At 36.7% G+C, this 17,583-nt stretch overlaps 1 protein-coding gene and 2 pseudogenes across 1 annotated transcript; 1 reads left to right on the forward strand and 2 right to left on the reverse strand.

Annotated features, from left to right (window-relative positions):
- Positions 1 to 6,174: 6,174 nt before the first annotated feature.
- Positions 6,175 to 7,763, forward strand: LOC103940074. Its single transcript, XM_048578565.1, has 5 exons — positions 6,175 to 6,425; positions 6,555 to 6,773; positions 6,885 to 6,983; positions 7,067 to 7,147; positions 7,249 to 7,763. Exons 2-5 carry the CDS (start codon positions 6,756 to 6,758, stop codon positions 7,672 to 7,674), a joined length of 624 nt encoding a protein of 207 aa, XP_048434522.1. The 5' UTR covers positions 6,175 to 6,425; positions 6,555 to 6,755; the 3' UTR covers positions 7,675 to 7,763.
- Positions 7,764 to 9,497: 1,734 nt separating this feature from the next.
- On the reverse strand, positions 9,498 to 13,756 carry LOC103966692 (annotated as a pseudogene).
- A 189-nt stretch (positions 13,757 to 13,945) lies between these two features.
- On the reverse strand, positions 13,946 to 16,946 carry LOC125474641 (annotated as a pseudogene).
- Positions 16,947 to 17,583: the final 637 nt, after the last annotated feature.

Raw genomic sequence — 17,583 nt, forward strand, 5'->3', positions numbered from 1 at the left:
TACAATGCGTTTCCCATCAAAACATTAGATTCACTAACACTAGGAGTTTTTTTATACTTTCATTAAGTATAACATAAGATTTTGTGGTATCCACTTATGTAAATATTTTAAATTGACGATCAAATTAGTTCATTGTATTCATACAAGATCAAGGAGTGTAGCTTTAAAAAATCATCAAAATCGGAGTTAAAATAACCGTTAAATTGTGCTTTTTTGTTTATAGCCGTCGAAAAGGTTTGTCCCGTTACTTGATCTCTGCATCTTTGTTTTTTACAATTTTTGGCGTACACGATCTCGAAGTATATACAAACAAGTTTGACGGTTAGATCGTTGAAACTAATTTCGTACAATGCGTTTCCCACCAAAACATTAGATTCACTAACACTTGAAGTTTTTTTATACTTTCATTAAGTATAACATAAGATTTTGTGGTATCCACTTATGTAAATATTTTAAATTGACGATCGAATTAGTTCATTGTATTCATACAGGATCGAATTAGTTCATTGAATGATATATGTAAAAGATATTATTGTGGGTTTTTGTTAGAAAAATATATTACTGTGGGGTTTATCTAAAAAAAATTGAATTTGAAATGAAGAAAGTCACATTTTCAGTAATTTTTATATCTAAAAAAAATATATCACAAGTCATCTTCTGTGAGGAAGCCAGAAAGGTATTTTTGAGTTATATATTATCATGGATTGGTATATATTTTTCTCTCTTTCTTTTATGTTGATCATATGGTTTAATTACACAAATATTAATTATTTTTGGTTCCACATGCATGCAGTTCACATTTAATGTAATAGTGAAGCAAGTGCTAGGTTTAACCCCAGATGAGCCACAGACTACACAAATTCTTGAAGATTTCCTGACTTTCATGAGAGGGCTCATTTCTCTTCCTCTCTATATTCCTGGAACTCCATATGCTAGAGCTGTTAAGGTACCTAATATACGAATAATGTTTTACGCGAACTTGTTTTGCAAAACAATGTTTATTTTGCCAAACTGTGAATCAGAATCATAAATTTAAATAAAAATCAACATAATTAATGATTGTAAGTATGTTTATATATATTGTTAAATAGTCTAACAAGAGAACATTTTCCTCCAAAATAAAAGTCTCTATATCTTTTAAATACAAAACCAGCTACGTGTATGGGCTCTCTTCTTGTTTATTACAAAAAAGCAGCTAGGCATGTAGTGTGAGAATTATTATTTCTCTTTACAGGCTAGAAAGAGGATATCTTCAACTGTGAAAGCAATCATAGAGGAAAGAAGAAGAAATGCAGATGGGAGCACTAATTATTGTACTAAAAGAAGTGATTTCCTTGAGATACTTCTGGAAGTTGATACCATATCTGAAGATGAGAAAGCGAGTTTTGTCTTGGATTCTCCATTGGGTGGCTATGAAACCACCTCTCTCTTGATGGCCATGGTAGTTTATTTTCTAGCCCAATCACCATCTGCTTTACAACGATTAAAGGTAATTAATTACCCAAAAACACTTATCTCCTCTTTCATACAAAGCTTAATTAATAAGTTACATTTGATTAACTTTCTTTAATATATCAATTATTTATAATTAATTTCTTCGTCCGGCTGCAAGACGTAAAAGAAAGCGCTACTTGGGAGGCAACCCAATGCATTGAATAAAACAAAGCATGTTCATTTATTTTCGAGAATTACAAGTGCGGAAAAAAAAAATAATGTATCTAACAAAGCATGTTCATGTTGGACACAGAGCCTGCGCACTGAACACTAAGAGCCAGGGACTCTTGAACGGCCAACTCATCGGACCGTCCTGAAAGCAGCTGACTATCTCTGGGAGTGAGGAGGTTCCGAGTTTAGGGATGCAAATCTGGTTATGGAGTGTAAATTCCATCTTCTCCTTGGTAATTGCATTGAGGTTTGGATCTTTGTGATTCCACAGGCTTACTCTTGAACTGCGCTGCTCCCATCGTTGATTTTCCTTTGTGCTACTCTTGAACTGGGCAGCAGGCTTCCTTTGGTCTCCCCCGAAGGTCTGAGCTTCCTCCTTTTATCCGTTTCTTTGTTCAATCTCTCCAATTCGTATTGAAGAGGGTTAGAGGATAGCTCAGCATATGCAGTTGTTGCTTGTCTCCACATGCTTCAATGTGTCATTTTCACTTGCCTTACTTGCTCCCCTTTGCAGAAGTGGTCCCTTCTCTGGAAGTGTATCAACCGTTGAAGATGACTACTCGAGAGCAACGCTAGGTAAGCAATCAGGAAAGGGATTCCCGGCCGTCGGAATACTGACTCCAAGTGCCGGCTGATTGCTTCTTTTACTTTGCTATGCGAGTAATAACAAAGACAAAGGAAAAGACAGGGAAAGAGCATGATATGAGATACTTTTGCTTTTGACCTTGATGATATGAGATACCTTTGCTTTTGAGGAAGCGGTGAATGAATCAGCACATGTATTTGTTGTGCTGTTTCCTCCTGGGTCATCTGTACTCCAGGCATCTGGTATCATCTTTGGGGAAGAAGAAAGAATTGAGTATTTCGAAAGGCTTTGCTGGGAGTGCGCCCTCAAAAGTGAGGAAGAGTTGGGCATTTTCTTCAGGTTTGCCTTGCCATAAAAGATGAAGGTCGACATATATAGGGATTTCCCAATAGCAAGTGGTGGTATTGTTCTTTTACCCTTGTCGACAACGTTTTGATCCCGCAAATCCGGCTTTTTGAAATAGTGACGCCTCTTCGATTTCTGAACGACGCCTCTTCGATTTCTGAGCAGGCGCCCCTTCGATTTCTGAGCGACACCCCTTCGCTTTCTGAACGACACGTAGTAGTGCGGATGCGGCTCTTTTGACAAAGCTGCATGCGTTTTCTGAAAAGTAGAGAAAGCGTCGTCGAACTTTGCGTTTGTCGGCTAAAGATGTGTAGTTGCGATGATGGCCTCCACGTGTTTTCACTTTGTCAGAGATCTTTTGACAAAGTGAACGCGTTTTCTGAAAAGCCGAGAGATCGTCGCCGAACTTTGCGCAGGAAATCCGGGAGCTTTTGACAAAGTGTGCAGCTGATTTTACGTCGGGAAATCCAGTTTTGAAGAGTGGTGTCTCTTCATTTCTGAATCAGTGAACGTCTCTCCTTTAATAGAGGTAATCGATCACCTCTATCATGCACACTCTGAAGATTGCCCAGAAATCATCTCCGGCCCGTCGAGATTTTATTCCATCCAACCTTCTCTTTTAACTTCTTGAAAAATGGCCAGCTCATCTAACCCATCGAACATTTACTTAGATTTGAGTCTAAGCAGTGATCCTCTTACAGTTGAGGATAAGGTATGGTGCCCGTCTTTCTTATCTTCTCATGGCCCTCTTACAGTTGAGGACTCTGTGATGACGGATGCAACAATGGCTACGATAGTAGCTCGAAACCTCCTCACTCCCAAAGATAGTCAGCTGCTTTCTGGACGGTCCGATGAGTTGGCCGTTCAAGAGTCCTTGGCTCTTAGCGTTCAGTGCGCTGGCTCTGTGTCCAACATGGGCCAACGCCTTCTTGCTCGCTCCCGTCAGGTTGAATCCTTGATGGCGGAGGTGGAGAGTCTTAAGCAGAAGATCAAACAGCTTAAGTACGAGAACCGAAGTTTGCACGTGCTTGCCAACAATTATTCGACAGGCATGAAGAGGAAGCTTGATGAGCTTGATGACCGTCAAAGGCTTGCAGCTTTCTTCCAGAGGCACCTTTTTCCTGGGTCATCCAGCGTTCCACCAAGGCTTGGGGCCTTGAATGATCTATCTTCGGTGCCTCCTGCTCCTATGCCTCCTGCTCCGATGCCTCCTGCTCCGAGAGTGTTGCCACGTAGTGGGGCCTCACGTACACAACCCTTGTGAAGGCTCCATCTTTCTCTTTCTTTGTTAGATACAATTGTAATTTCTCGAAATAGACAGTGGGTAATATTTGGTTAAAGTCCACACGCAATAGACTACTATCACTTTCTATTTCTCTCCAATTGTCTTATCCTACAAATCCTAAAATTAATAAGCATCTTAATGGAAGAAGACTTACATCATCTTATTAATCAACTACATGCATATGCATGCATGTCTTTCTGATACATGCATGATGCATGTCCAACAACACGTTAATTTGTTTTGACAATGATACCAATTAATAGTCCTATTTAAAATGGTAATGAGTTACAAATCTATGATAATTATGTTCCTTTCTCTTCTGAACATCACCATATACTTCTTTGGTCAAATTCCGTTGATATTTTGTGTAGAAATTTTTAAAATGCTTTAATTGATTACCATATATAAAATGAGAGAGTGATGTGAACCTTTAATTGATTACCATATATAAAATGAGAGAGTGATGTGAACCTTTAATTGCTTTAATTGATTACCAACTACTTCCACCACGGACTAGTTAAAAGAATTAGTTTTTTTCCAAGTGTAGGGATTATACCTAAATGGAATTAGTTTTTTTCCAAGTGTAGGGATTATACCTAAATGGAACAAATAACGTTAACTCAACCAAAAACACAATGTTGATGCCTTATACAAATTAAGGGGAACTCTTTCTTAAAATAAAACATACACACTTGTAAAATTGAAAAAAAAAAAAAATTGCGTGCCTTTAATTATAATCATTGTTCTTACAAAACTTGCGGTTCATCATTGTTTTTACCGAATAAGAAATGGCAAAGCAAATAAAACAAAGAATGGGGTGGCAGATCACTCTCTGTCGGGTTGTATATCTTAATACTTTAATTAATTCCATTTAGGTATAATCCTCGAGCCATTGGAGTTTCTAAAAAAACTAATTATTGTTTTTACCCTTTAATTATAATCATTGTTCTTACAAAACTTGCGGATCTGGTTGACTCACAGTCACAGTGTATCTGCTTCGACCTCACCAAAACTTGAGAATTGCTCTCTCTCTCTCTCTCTCTCTCTCTCTCTCTCTCTCTCTCTCTCTCTCTCCTTCCACGCTCGCTCCGGCCTTCATTGTTGCTTTCATCTGGTATGCAAAAACTTTCCCTTTTTCTACTTTGTTCATCCGATTGCTCTGCAGCCAAAAGAGCATGATTTTTCTTTTCTAGCCCAGCACCAACTCTACATTCCTCCATATCACTTCTTTCTTCTCTGTTTCTATATCTGTGTTTTGTAATTTTTATTTTAAATTCATACATACAGATGGTTTCTATATCTCTGTTTCTATATCTGTTTCTATATCTGTGTTTTGTAATTTCTATATCTGTGTTTTGTAATTTCTCCTCTCCTCTCTTTCGGCTGCAAAGGCAACCACCAAAACATAAAGGACCAAAACCAAAGTTTCCTTTTCCCTTTTTTCTTCCCCAAAACAAGGAATGATGTCCACCTTTTTTCTTTTCCTTTGTTTACTAACCGAGAGTGGATGCCAAGTTGGCCATTAATTTGTCCAAAATTATAACTTTTCTTTTTACTTCTTGATTGAACATTGTTTTTAACGCGTATTCTGAGTGATCAGTTTCACATATTGGAGGTAAGCTAGGTTGAGAGTTCTTAGATATAAAACTTATAGTTAATGATATCCTTTACCATATCAAGGGCGAAGTATATCAATGTTCCAAGTATGAAGCTGCTTGTTTAGTTTCTTGAACCATTGGTTTTTTAAATAATCTTGTATTGATATTATTGCTCTAATTACTTATATTACTTTGGTTGCTAATTTATTAGTTTGAAATGCAAGAAAGGATTAGTTTCTAATGTCATATTTTTTATGGTTCAAAAAGTGTATAGATGTCGCAGTTGATCACTCCTCGTTGGAGTGTGTCCAATGCGGCTCCTACATCATCAGCATCTACTCCAGGCGTGAGTGCTCAGGTGCCCGTATCATCAACATCATCAGTGTCGGTTCAACCTCTCAGTGCATGGCGGCCTCACCGTCGCCGCCGCGAGCTGGAGCCTGGTGATCACGCTTCCTCCTCCTCCGGAGTCGATGGTGGGGCCTCCCAACCAGGTAGTTTTTTTTCTAATTCTCACTACATTGTATTTTTTTTTTCTATTTTAAAACTATTATTTTATGATTGTGAAAATTTGTTGGATTGTGAAAATGTGTTGCGGGTTGTGAATTACTGTTTTAAGGTTTTGGGAAATGATATACTATTAGGGGAGGTTTTGCCTAATTTTTTGTACAAATTTAAGCTTTTTACCATTTAAGTTTTTTTGGGCAGCTAAAAAAACACCAGGGGGCCTAATCGAATGCTAAAGGAGGCACAGGCTGTACGTATGTCCGCCTCCTTGATCAAGATTGCATATGACTCGCAACATCGTGGAGCGGCTACCTCACAGCAGCATAGCAGCATTGTTACTAGCTGTGGTTATGTTATTCGGAATTGTTGTCCTATGCGGTGGGAGTCTTGGGCACAAATTCCCGAGGAGACGAAGAAACTGGTGCGAGACAAGTTGTCGGTTAGTAAATTAATTTTTAGCCCTTATCATTTTTTTTTTAAATTTTGTTTACAAATATTATAAACAAAGTATATTATCTTAATATTATTAAATTTCTTAATATTATTTTATTGTTTTTCATATTTGTAGGTCAATTTTGATGTTAAGGACTTATCCCCTGAGGTCAGTGCCTACTTAGAGGGGACCTTAGCAAACCGGTACAAAGATTGGAAGAGCGCTTTTCACACGCATTTTTAGCTATGGGATGATCCGGAGATTGCTCGCCTAGAGGGTTGCCCAAACGACTTGAGGGACCGGCCAGAGGATTGGGAGTGGCTCTGTAAACATTTTATGGATCCAAAATTTGTGGTATGTACATAATACTTTAATAATAATTTACTGTTTTTGTTATCTTTTTAAGCTTTTTTTAATAATTTCATTCAAATAATCGCACTAACATGTATATTGTATGTTTAACAGAAGAAATCTATTGCTGGCAAGAAAGCTCGGGACTCAAAGACACTTCTCCACCATTCCGGTTCGAAGCCCTTTTCGTATAGGCTTGAGGCACGACGTCAGGTAAAAGTATATTAATTTTTAAATTTTATACATTTTATTCTTTATTATTGACTAATAAAATTTACTTAATGATTTTTTTTTAGGAGGGTTCTAAGTTCCCACAGATTGACTTGTTCAATGACGTTTACGTTCGACCCGGCAATGAGACCACTAAGGAGCTTCATGTAAGTATATGTAATTCTTATTATTCTTATTTTTACGAATCGTTCAAATATTATTTATATTTTGTTATTGAACATTATATGTTTTTTCTTTATTATTACAGGATGTTATGGTGGAAAAGTCCACTGCTGTTCTCCAAGAAGCAACATCCCAGCTTCCCCCGGAGACCCCGATCGAGGAAGTCAATGTACCCGAGGATGCAGATATTCAGATCGTGACTGAGGTCTTGGATCAGAAGTTGGGTCGTCGTTATGGCAAGGTTGTTCGATGTATGGGGAAGGCGGGGGTTCGTGAGACGGGTGCCTCCTCTTCCAGATCGTCCACAGGAGAGGTCAATGCCTTGAAGGAGGAAGTGACAACCCTAAAAGGTCAGCTTGTGGCCCAGGGCGAGCACATTAGGACCCAAGACGAGAGGATGAGTATGATTGTACAAGCTTTAGCGATGTCCGGCCTCCAGATCCCGATGCCAACACGTGATGTTGCTCCACCTTCAACTTCCCAGCCACTTCATCCAGCTGATACCCAGTAGCATGATGTATCCTAGAAGACTAGTAGTTTTTTTTATGTTTTTGGACATCTTGTGTGTACATTTTTATATATTTTATAATTAAATATTTTTTCTTGGTTTAATAATTATTGTTTAGAATTTCATTACAATATTTATTAAAAATTAAATAAAAAAAATTCTTTGGCCAAAAAAAAAAAAAGTTTTGCGCGACGAAGAAGTGATCTGCGTTGCGCAAAACCACTTTGCGCGACCTAGGTTCTTAGTTGCGCAAAGTTGTTTTGCGCGACATAGGACCTAGGTTGCGCAAAGTGGTTTTGCGCAACGTAGATCACTTCTTCGTCGCGCAAACCCTGCTTTCACGCACTTAGCGCAACGGTGAATGCGCAACGAACGTCCGTTGGGCTAATTTTTGCACGACGTTTTTTTGACTTTGCGCGACGAAGGTCCTGCGTCATGCAAAGCCTTTTTTGTACTAGGTACATAGTGTATATATTCTGGACATAACAATAATTTTACCGCATTATTAGTGCTAATCTGCCAGATTTATCATATATTTGTGTCTTTGCATAGGATCATCTCAAGCAATATAGGACAATCCAATCCCCTTAAAAGGAAATATGCCATATGTCATTTTACTACATGTTTGCAAAACTTAAAGTTTAATCCATATTGATTATTTCCAACAACAACTAATGACATGGCTATTACATTCGGTCATTATATATTTCCTACACATTATCATGTAACACAACTGATTGAAAATATTTCCATGAATTTATGTTACCCATGAAAAAACAGAGCAATAGACCTACTCATGTACTAGTTCCGAAACAAGTAAAATAATTTATGCATATTTACATATATGCTTCTCGGTATGCCTTTCATATGCATATAAGAATTTATCATGTTTAAAGCATATATTTTCTCTTTGTTATAATTATCAAGTTCAAAAACTTAATAATCAAAACTAACCATATGTATGATCGACTAATTCGTACTTGACATATATAATGATCAACACCGTTTGCTTTGATAGAGGACTTTACCGAGCTTTTGCTGAGTTGAGACACTTCATCAGTATTCCTTAGCAAGGTCAGAACAAAAGCATATATTTTCATATGCTTACAAAATTGACAACGACATTAGCCGAAAGTGGTTGTATCTGATTGTTAAATTTATTCAACCAAAACCATTAGCGTGAAAGTCAAAATAGAAAACTTAAAGCATGCCATATTCTTTCAGTCATGATTAATTTAGTGAAGACGAACAAACTGTTCCAATCCTTCTTTATGAGAGCTTAATGCGAGAAAGAAAGCTTGAAGTTCGATTAAAGAGTCAAATTTCAAGGCATAATGAAAGTGGAACTGTGGAATGGTTTTTCATTTGGAGGAGGTGAGAACAGGGTTAGCTATGAAGGAAATTCATCCCTTCTAATCCTACCATTTTAAGCAGGATTGGATTGAATGAATTTTCTTCGAGAGTAATCCCTCTTCTATCCTCTAGGCGATCCTAATTTTATATTTCTTTCTTCAACATACCTTAATTTCGTAGGCTATAAATTCTAGTCCAATCACGTGTAAACAAACCATACATTCTTAATTTATCATTACACTAAAGACGAAGAAACTCTATCCCATGAGAATGTCAAACATGTTTGTAAGATAAGCCAAGTTCCAAAAGACAGTTTTCCACTAGCAAAATTTGATTAATTGGAAAATGTAACTGTGAACGCAAAAATCATGTAGCAAATGAAACAAGAACACGTGTACAAAATCATTATTACACACTCATACCTTTCAGATTAAAAAATGCACGAGCGACATACCTAACACTTGAAGATAAACATTCACTGAATGAAAATAATGCACCAGTTACAAGTCTGAGAATTAGTCAATACAACAAGGATCGCGAAATAAAACATCAGTTGGGATTAGATTTTGACAGAATCGACCGTCCAAGACGACAGGGCAAGTGCAAAAAAGGGGAAAGAATTGGACAGTCCGGTTGAAAAAATGGTTAAATCCTATGAATCCCCACCAGGGATATGCATATAGACCCTAGATACAAAGACTTTCAAGTTGAATTACCCGTGAGGGGGAGAATCATAACTCTTCGGTCTCGAGAGGCAACTTTTTTGTGAATTGGAAAAAGTTTGAATGAGAAAAATTATTGGGGAGAGTCATGAGTGGATCATTTCCGCTGAGTTTTCGAACTGCCAATCCCAACGCATATCCTAAAGCTCGTGCAACCGAAACTGGAACTGCATTTCCAATCTGACAATACCTGCACAAAGAAATAAGACAATCAACGATAACTCATCTTATAGAAATATTTCAGTTTTCTCTTTCATTTTCTTCCTCAGTCAGATCCTGCAGAAATAACTCATTCAAAACACAAAATGAAAAGTTTATGCAACTGTGTCAAACTGTGATTGTTTGGAAGGAGAAATGGTTCGTTACAGTGGAGATGAGTGTTTTCCATATTGAATACAGATCAATAAACCAGACACGAATCATAAACAATTCATCATTTATTGAATAAACTTGCAAAAGGAGTCAAATATTCAACATCACATTCAGAAGAAGAATTGAAAGACCATACCTCTCTTTAACTGTCCCACAGAACCTATAATAATCAGGAAAGCCTTGCAATCTTGCAGATTCACGTACAGTGAGAATTTGGTCCTGCTCCGGATGTAATACTACCTACAGAAGCCTTTAGGGTTACTACAATATTCAAAAGATGAAATGCCATAAAGAACTAGACTAGAGAGGATGGTTAAACCTGGTTGTGACAACTTAGGAAAGTAAGCACAGTGGGCACTGTCTCATCCCACCATAACCTCGCAAACGGTCTAAAAATATAATTAAATTTTAAAAAAAAATCAGAAAAAATGTGAGGAAATAGAATAGCAGTAAATGGTAGAGCACATTAGAAGGCTAACAACAAAAAAATAAAAAAAATAAAAAGAGAACCTTTTCGATTTGCCTTGTTCATAAGTAAAGCAATAGTCTGGTACCTAGAAGGAAAAAACACTTGTTACACACTAACCAATTTTCATTTTACTTAAACACATATTAACATTGCAAAAAATACATCAGTTTCAATAACACTCTTTATTTCAACCTACAGAGGTTCCTGTGAGCATTTTTGTGTCCTTTCAGTTCCCTTCAGCCCTTTAAGAGGACCTAAATTCTCTCTATAATTTATACTTTCGTACGTAGCTATATTATTTTGTTTCTTATTAACATCTAAGTAACAAAACTTAGAGTATCAACACTCACTAATGGCCTTCCAGATGGCAACAGAGAATGCTTTTCAGTTGACTCTCTCCGAGCCACATTGTCACTTCCTACAACAACACCAGGTAGATCCTGGAAATTTGCTCCCTGAAAATAGCTGTAAGTTAGAAACAACAGACGGTTACAAAGTTAACAAAATTTGAATGACAGAAGCGTGAAGTTAAAACTTATCCATGCTATATATATAGAGAGAGAGTGTGTGTGTGTGTGTGTGTCCAACCTTTCTTTTTGGAATCTGACAAACTCGTAAGTAATCATCTTCATATAAGTGGTAAGTCCGATGGTCATGTAGTGAAACTTTTGCTTCCGTAGTGCCATCAAATGCGGATCCCATCATCTCTACACAACCAGCGTAAATGAAAGTTAAAATGGAAATCATTTAAATATGTGTAGATGGACGTAGAACAGATCATATGAATAGCCTGCCACCCAAACCAAAATAACAAAAACAAAAAAATAAAAAATTTAATGCTGCTAGTCAGTATGATTTATCAGTTAGATTTGCAATTCTACTATACAAAAGTTTCCATATGTTAAACACAGATGTCAAGCATTTGACATCATTATCTTTCATATGTTGATATGTAGGGGCAAAAGGATAAGAACACACTTTCTCATTTTGAAATACTTGGAATTTAACACATATCATGATAGAGGAGCTAAGCCACATCAACCTTAGAAGTTTACCAAAAGCATAGTAATGGGGTCTCTAAGGGCCAAGAACAAATTTGGTATATGCTGATGATGTTAAACATTAACTGCATACAGGAAGTTCTGAAAATAGTGTTGACCTTATATATCTTTGGAAATCTGTTTCAGGAGGCTTTTGGAATGGCATTTCTTCTCTTTTTTCATCGTTTGAGACCTATAAATTTAGACACAATTAGAAATTTGTTGAATTGTAAGAGAAGAGCTAAGCTTCAAATACAATGAACTTACAGAAGGAAGATCCGAGATGGCATCACGAAGAACAAGAGCTTTTTCTAATAATTCACGAGGTTGTTCTTCATTGTAAGCAACAGTGTTCCGTTGCACATGAAAGCAAACAATTTAATTGGTAAAGAAAAATAGAACTGAAAGTTTAAGGTTTGCTTAGAAGTACCTCGAACTCTGGTGGAGGCCAGCATCTCATTATGACATCATGTGTTGGAAGAGGAAATTGTGGCAGATTCTGCGAAGATAAAAAAAGAGGGGAAAATACGTCAGGCTCTTTTGGCCTTCCAAAATGAATGAATGCATTATTAAACGGTAACGTGAGAATTTGAGTGAGCTTGAATTATGTTTCACAAGTCTGGTTATGGATTTTATGCATTGGGCATGCCTTTTAGCTTTGTCTGTGCATGTATATGTGTGTGACTCAGATATACTAAAGATATATTTTCTGTTTCTTGTTCTTTTTCTAATGTTTGATGATGAAAACAGTTATATGGCCCCTATACGTATTGAAAAGAAACACAATAACCATACTTTTATTTTGGGAAACCTAAACTGAATATTAACCTACGAGTATCTAGCTATCACATAAAAGAAATTTCAGGTCAGATTCATGGAATGCCCATTGTATTTTTCGTGCTACTCTCGAACATTTACTAAAACAATGAAACAAAAAGAGATCACCTCACAAGCATGAGCACCCCACAAGAAAACACGCAACCGAAATTGTGGAAGGCCATAACAACCAGCAGTAAGTATTCCCAGCCTCGCTTGGTAATTCATATCCACCAAACGACTAAGTGCATATCTTCCCAGAGAAGCTTTGTCAAATCTCAAAATGTCAACAACATTTTCCATCAGCACAAACTTTGGCTTCAAGAAGTTTACAATATCCATGAAGACTACAATTTGATGATTCCTCTTATCATCAAATTTGGAGAAACAACGTTTCTATAGCGATTATAGCCACTAATTCCTTGGCAAGGAGGGCCCCCGCATATTACATCAACATCTCCCTGAAATTGTACATATCTAATTAGGATTCGGATAGCGCAACACAAGATCAATATATATGGTCCTACTTTAGCTTGTTCAATCAGTTACTACTTACTGGAAGTGGCAAAATTTTCACTTTCCTCCCATTTCTTACAAAATCCTGTATACTTTCTTGGCAGTTACTGAGAAGATACAAAAAAAATTAGTGCTGATGCGGAAATACATATTCATAATCATATCATAAGAAGGGGTATACCTTAAGCCTTCAATTGGTTCCCATGTATCTTAACTGCTACCATAACCTTTCCAATGCACCTAGAAAAACAATACGATTAAATATTTATTATGATAAATAATTTTGTAGAGAAATGAGATAATATTAAGAGTGAATGACGAATTCACAGTCGAATTGCATGGAGCAAAAATAACAGTAACAACTATGAAAAAGCGGCTACTCCTAAACTAAAAGCGGATTTAACACCTAAACTAAAAGTGGATTTAACACTACAATCCTCTGTACCTAATGTAAGAAATCATTTAAGGTTTTCCGACCCAACTCACACATAGATTGCCTTACATGATAACACACAAGTTTTGTAAGTACCAGTAACAAAACAGTTGCTAAACCACGTTATTTTATGCTTCAGGAATTTCAATAATAACCAGAGGATATGATGATATGCTATGAGTGCAGAAAAGCATAGGATCCAACCGAAGAATCCAGAGGGTTAAAGGCCCGAAAATCATCTCCAACCAAGGGCTAGGTCAGAGGGCTCGTGGTTCCCACTAGACAAAAAAGAACCAAAGGGCCAACTGGCTGGGCCAGAATTTTCATTAGTCCTATCGATTATATCCGGCAGCATTGTACTCATTCCGGTCGGTTATATCCAACAGGAATGGTAGGCCAAAATTTCAAATATAACGGTTAGTTACTGCTGGTTTCAATTTTTTTTTTTTTTTATGAATTTAATTTGTAGTTTTTAAATTTAATTTGTTGTTTTTAAACATAAGTTGTTGTTTTTAAATTTAAGTTGTTGTCGTTTTTAAATTTAAATAATAAATTATGTTTGGCCCTATAGCCCTTTGGCCTTCGGTTGGAGATGGAGGCAAATATGACCATGTATTATTCATTAAAATATTAATATCTTGGAGGATCAGATGACTAAAACAAACCCTCTGCCCAACATTTCGTTGGAGATGGCTTTAAGTCCTTGTCATCAAAGTGTTGTAGTATCTTGTAAACCAATGCATCTTAGTTCGAATTCACATCCATTTGAACCAACATAATCATAGCTTCCTTTACTATTTAAGTCAAAATATGTGGAACCCCCCTCAACCTTAAGCTTTGTATCCTTATTCTCTTCTCTTGTTCCCTGTTCATAAATCTGAAAAGTTGATCCACTGTTCTTAAAAGCATCATTCATCATCTCTGTTGTGTTTCCTCCTCGATCTTGTTCGCTCATATTCTCCATAAAGTTTCATAAAGCCAAATTGAAATCCGTTAATTGGACTCTTGTTGCTTCTATATTATCGGGCCCTTTTAAGTCGTGGGTGAGGCCCTTTTGCCCCTTCAATATGGTTTGCAAGTACTTCCTTTGAGCTTCAATTCTCATTTGCATCTTCTTTTGTGCCTATTTTAAAAAGTAGCGGAAATGATTAGAAGATGGGCCCTAGGAATGTTGGGGTTCTATCCTCAAACTAATTAGAAATGAGAAGTTACCCTCCTTAGAAGTCATTGCAAGGTTTATTAAACCTCCGATGTAGGATTTTGCCTTTCACATCCTCACAAGTGAAAGAATATTAGTTGGCCACTAAGTTCGGGTTTAGGTAAAGGATAGCAAAGTAACTTACCTCAAGCTGCTCTTGCGATCTGTTTTGTACTTCAAGCATATTGCTGTTAATTAGTATCCAGGTGCTCGTATGGAGAGTAAGTAGAATAATCTTAAAAACAATGCCATTTTGAGAGAGAGGTGCAAAAATAAAAATAGGCCTAATGGTGAAACAATGGAAACAGAAAATATGTGAGCATTAAATAGCTTAAGCATCTTTTGTGAATGGTTGAACTTTAAACAAATAAACTGTAAAAGAACAAAGAAAAAAGCAAATAAATATTAGGAGTAATACGAAAGACATGGATGGCAACAACAGTATTCAGAGCACCTCTAGAGGAGGGCTAGACGAAATACATAAACAGGAATCAATTTTAATAGCAGTTAAGTACTGGTAAACCAAGCTGTAATCAAAGCGGAACCGATAAGTGCTGGTTTCACGTACCCTTGTTCGGTATTCCCAACTCCTGATGATTTGATGGTAGAACTTGCGGAATGAAGATTACTGAAACGTACATATGAATCCCCTAGAATTTTAAAATACAAAGGCATTAGTAGATTATGAATTTTTCGAGTCAGTTACTTGTAATAATTTGAGCAAGGAATCTAATTTGTTTCCAGTAGTTCGTATTCCGCTCACCTTTACTCTCTCGGCTTTGTTCTTCGACGGAGTTGTGTTTCCCAGCAAGCTGTCCAAGCCTATACTTCTGTGAATCGACGAGTTTAGCAAAATGAGAGTGAATGAAACTAAGTGTTAAAGTGAACAAAATAAAACAAGGAAAGAATAATCAAAGAAAATACCTGCAAATGGCTTTTCAGATGTTACAAATTTAATCCCTTCAATCCCATGACCCTCAAGACACACTTTGGAGTTGCTTCTGAAAACAGATTAAACTAACTGGATTAATTAGAGAATTAGAAGTAAGGCTGGTTTCGGTTTGGTAAACCGAAAAATTGGATAGGGCTTTGTTTATTAGACTGGATTTTTTTGGCTCTCCCAATTGAATCCCATATTTAAGTGACTTTGAGTGCCAAATTTTGATGTAATTTTTACGTGAGTTCGAGTGTTTGAATTCAAGTACCAAATTTTATGTAACTTCAAAATTTAAATGACATAATAAATAAGTTTAATTTCAAGTTGAAATTTGAAATAGAAAGCAACTAGTGAAATTCACTATAGCCTCTTCGGGCCCGGAATGAGTGGATAATCATGGCTTACCATGAGTTGTCTCCCTTTCTAAGTTTTGCTTACCAAAATTGGATTGAAAAGTTCGGTAATTTTTAGTTTGGTAATTTCCATTTCAATACTTTAGGTTTCGTTTTGATAATTTTCGATTCAGTTGTGGTATTCGATTCATAAAATATCAACCTAGTTAGAAGTTATCATGTAACATTATTAGCGGCTTAAGTGTTTAAAATTTGAAGGGATTAAACTGATAAAGAACAAAGTAGTGACAAAATCTAATACGCATTCAAAGTTTCACCATGATCATAAACATTATGCACGATTTATGATGTTACTCGTATTTTGTCTTGTCAAACAGTTTAACATGTTATATTCTCAAATTGTGAATTGAGATGAAAAGTACGCCAGATAAAGTATTGCTCGAAATTCAAATGTGTATATCGTCTAAACATGATAACATGCCCTGTTCATTCAAATGGTTCCTACCCAAAATTCAATCAAATACCAGGCTCAAAAATCCCAAAGAGTTCATTGGAGTACAAGAAGTAAAAGAAACAAGTCGTTGAAAGACAGAAATTCATCCTTAAGAAAGTAAAAAAAGACACATACTGTCAGGGCCACCGAGTTTAGTTACAGCATCAATAAATCTGTCGTGAAGATCCGGCGTCCACCTCAACCTTGGTTTGGGGTCTTTCACCATCATCACCCCATTCTCATATCCACATTTCCCTTCCCCTTCAGAACTAACATAAATATTCCTCTCCATCAATTATTCAGATTAATTCTTCTAGCTTGTTGCAGCTGCTTTTGCTTTTCCGCCAAGTGATTCTCAAAAAACGCAGAAATTAGCTCCTGAGAGAGACTGATCGGAGTGGAAAGAAAGACAGAAAGCAGAAGCAGTAAGAAAAAGAAGGAACATAGAAACTGTAGCAAAAACAAGAATGCGTTGTTTTCAAGTGGTTTATTTATACTTATTTATCCAAACAGCATATGTTTGTAATCTAATGTAGAACTGTATAGCTTGTTTAACTAAGTTTGTCAGAGCAATATACTCCGCTTTTGCATTCGTCGAGTTTAGATTTTGTAATCTGGTTAAGATTAAACTATAAGAGCGCTCAAACACCAACTAAGTATGTACCTACTTAATACGCGACTAATCACGTCTTGGCAGTGCATTTTTATAATAATGACTAACTAGTTAGTAATGTAATACGGCATGATCCAAACCGTTAATTGTATTGTATATTTGTATCGCAGAGAAAAGTTGGGACACGAATCTGAAGAGGAAGCAGATAATTCCCTTAATAATAAAAGGTTTGGCTGGCGGGCTGGCTGATTCGACGGCAAGTCATGGTTTCTAATAAGGGTTGCATGTGCAGAGAAGGACACGTTACGAAATCTCCGCATGCGACGGAACTGCGAGAATATTATCAGTGCCTTCCGGTAGGGTGGGTCCCTGCTGGAGGCCATTGATTTATGTCCGTGAAAAGCTGTCTCTGTCCATCCATCCCCCTTCTTCCTCTTAGATTTGGTTGACATATTATTTTTAAGAAAAAGAATGGTGCATTCATATGGTTGTGTCATTTTTGAGAAGGCACTGCCTCCTGCCGGTGGGGAACTCGGAGCTTTGCGTGTTTTAAAAATAAATAATTAAGGTTGGTTTTGGATGGACAACTTATCTGAT

The sequence above is a fragment of a genome, unplaced genomic scaffold (assembly GCF_019419815.1).
Source record: "Pyrus x bretschneideri cultivar Hongxiangsu unplaced genomic scaffold, Pyrus_bretschneideri_v1 Contig125, whole genome shotgun sequence".
Lineage (NCBI taxonomy): Eukaryota > Viridiplantae > Streptophyta > Magnoliopsida > Rosales > Rosaceae > Pyrus > Pyrus x bretschneideri.

Excerpts from the sequence above, each read along its gene's own strand:
- LOC103940074 (XM_048578565.1), top strand. Across the intron at positions 6,984-7,066 it reads GGCTTGAGGCACGACGTCAG|GAGGGTTCTAAGTTCCCACA; the intron begins GTAAAAGTATAT and ends ATTTTTTTTTAG. Across the intron at positions 7,148-7,248 it reads AGACCACTAAGGAGCTTCAT|GATGTTATGGTGGAAAAGTC; the intron begins GTAAGTATATGT and ends TTATTATTACAG.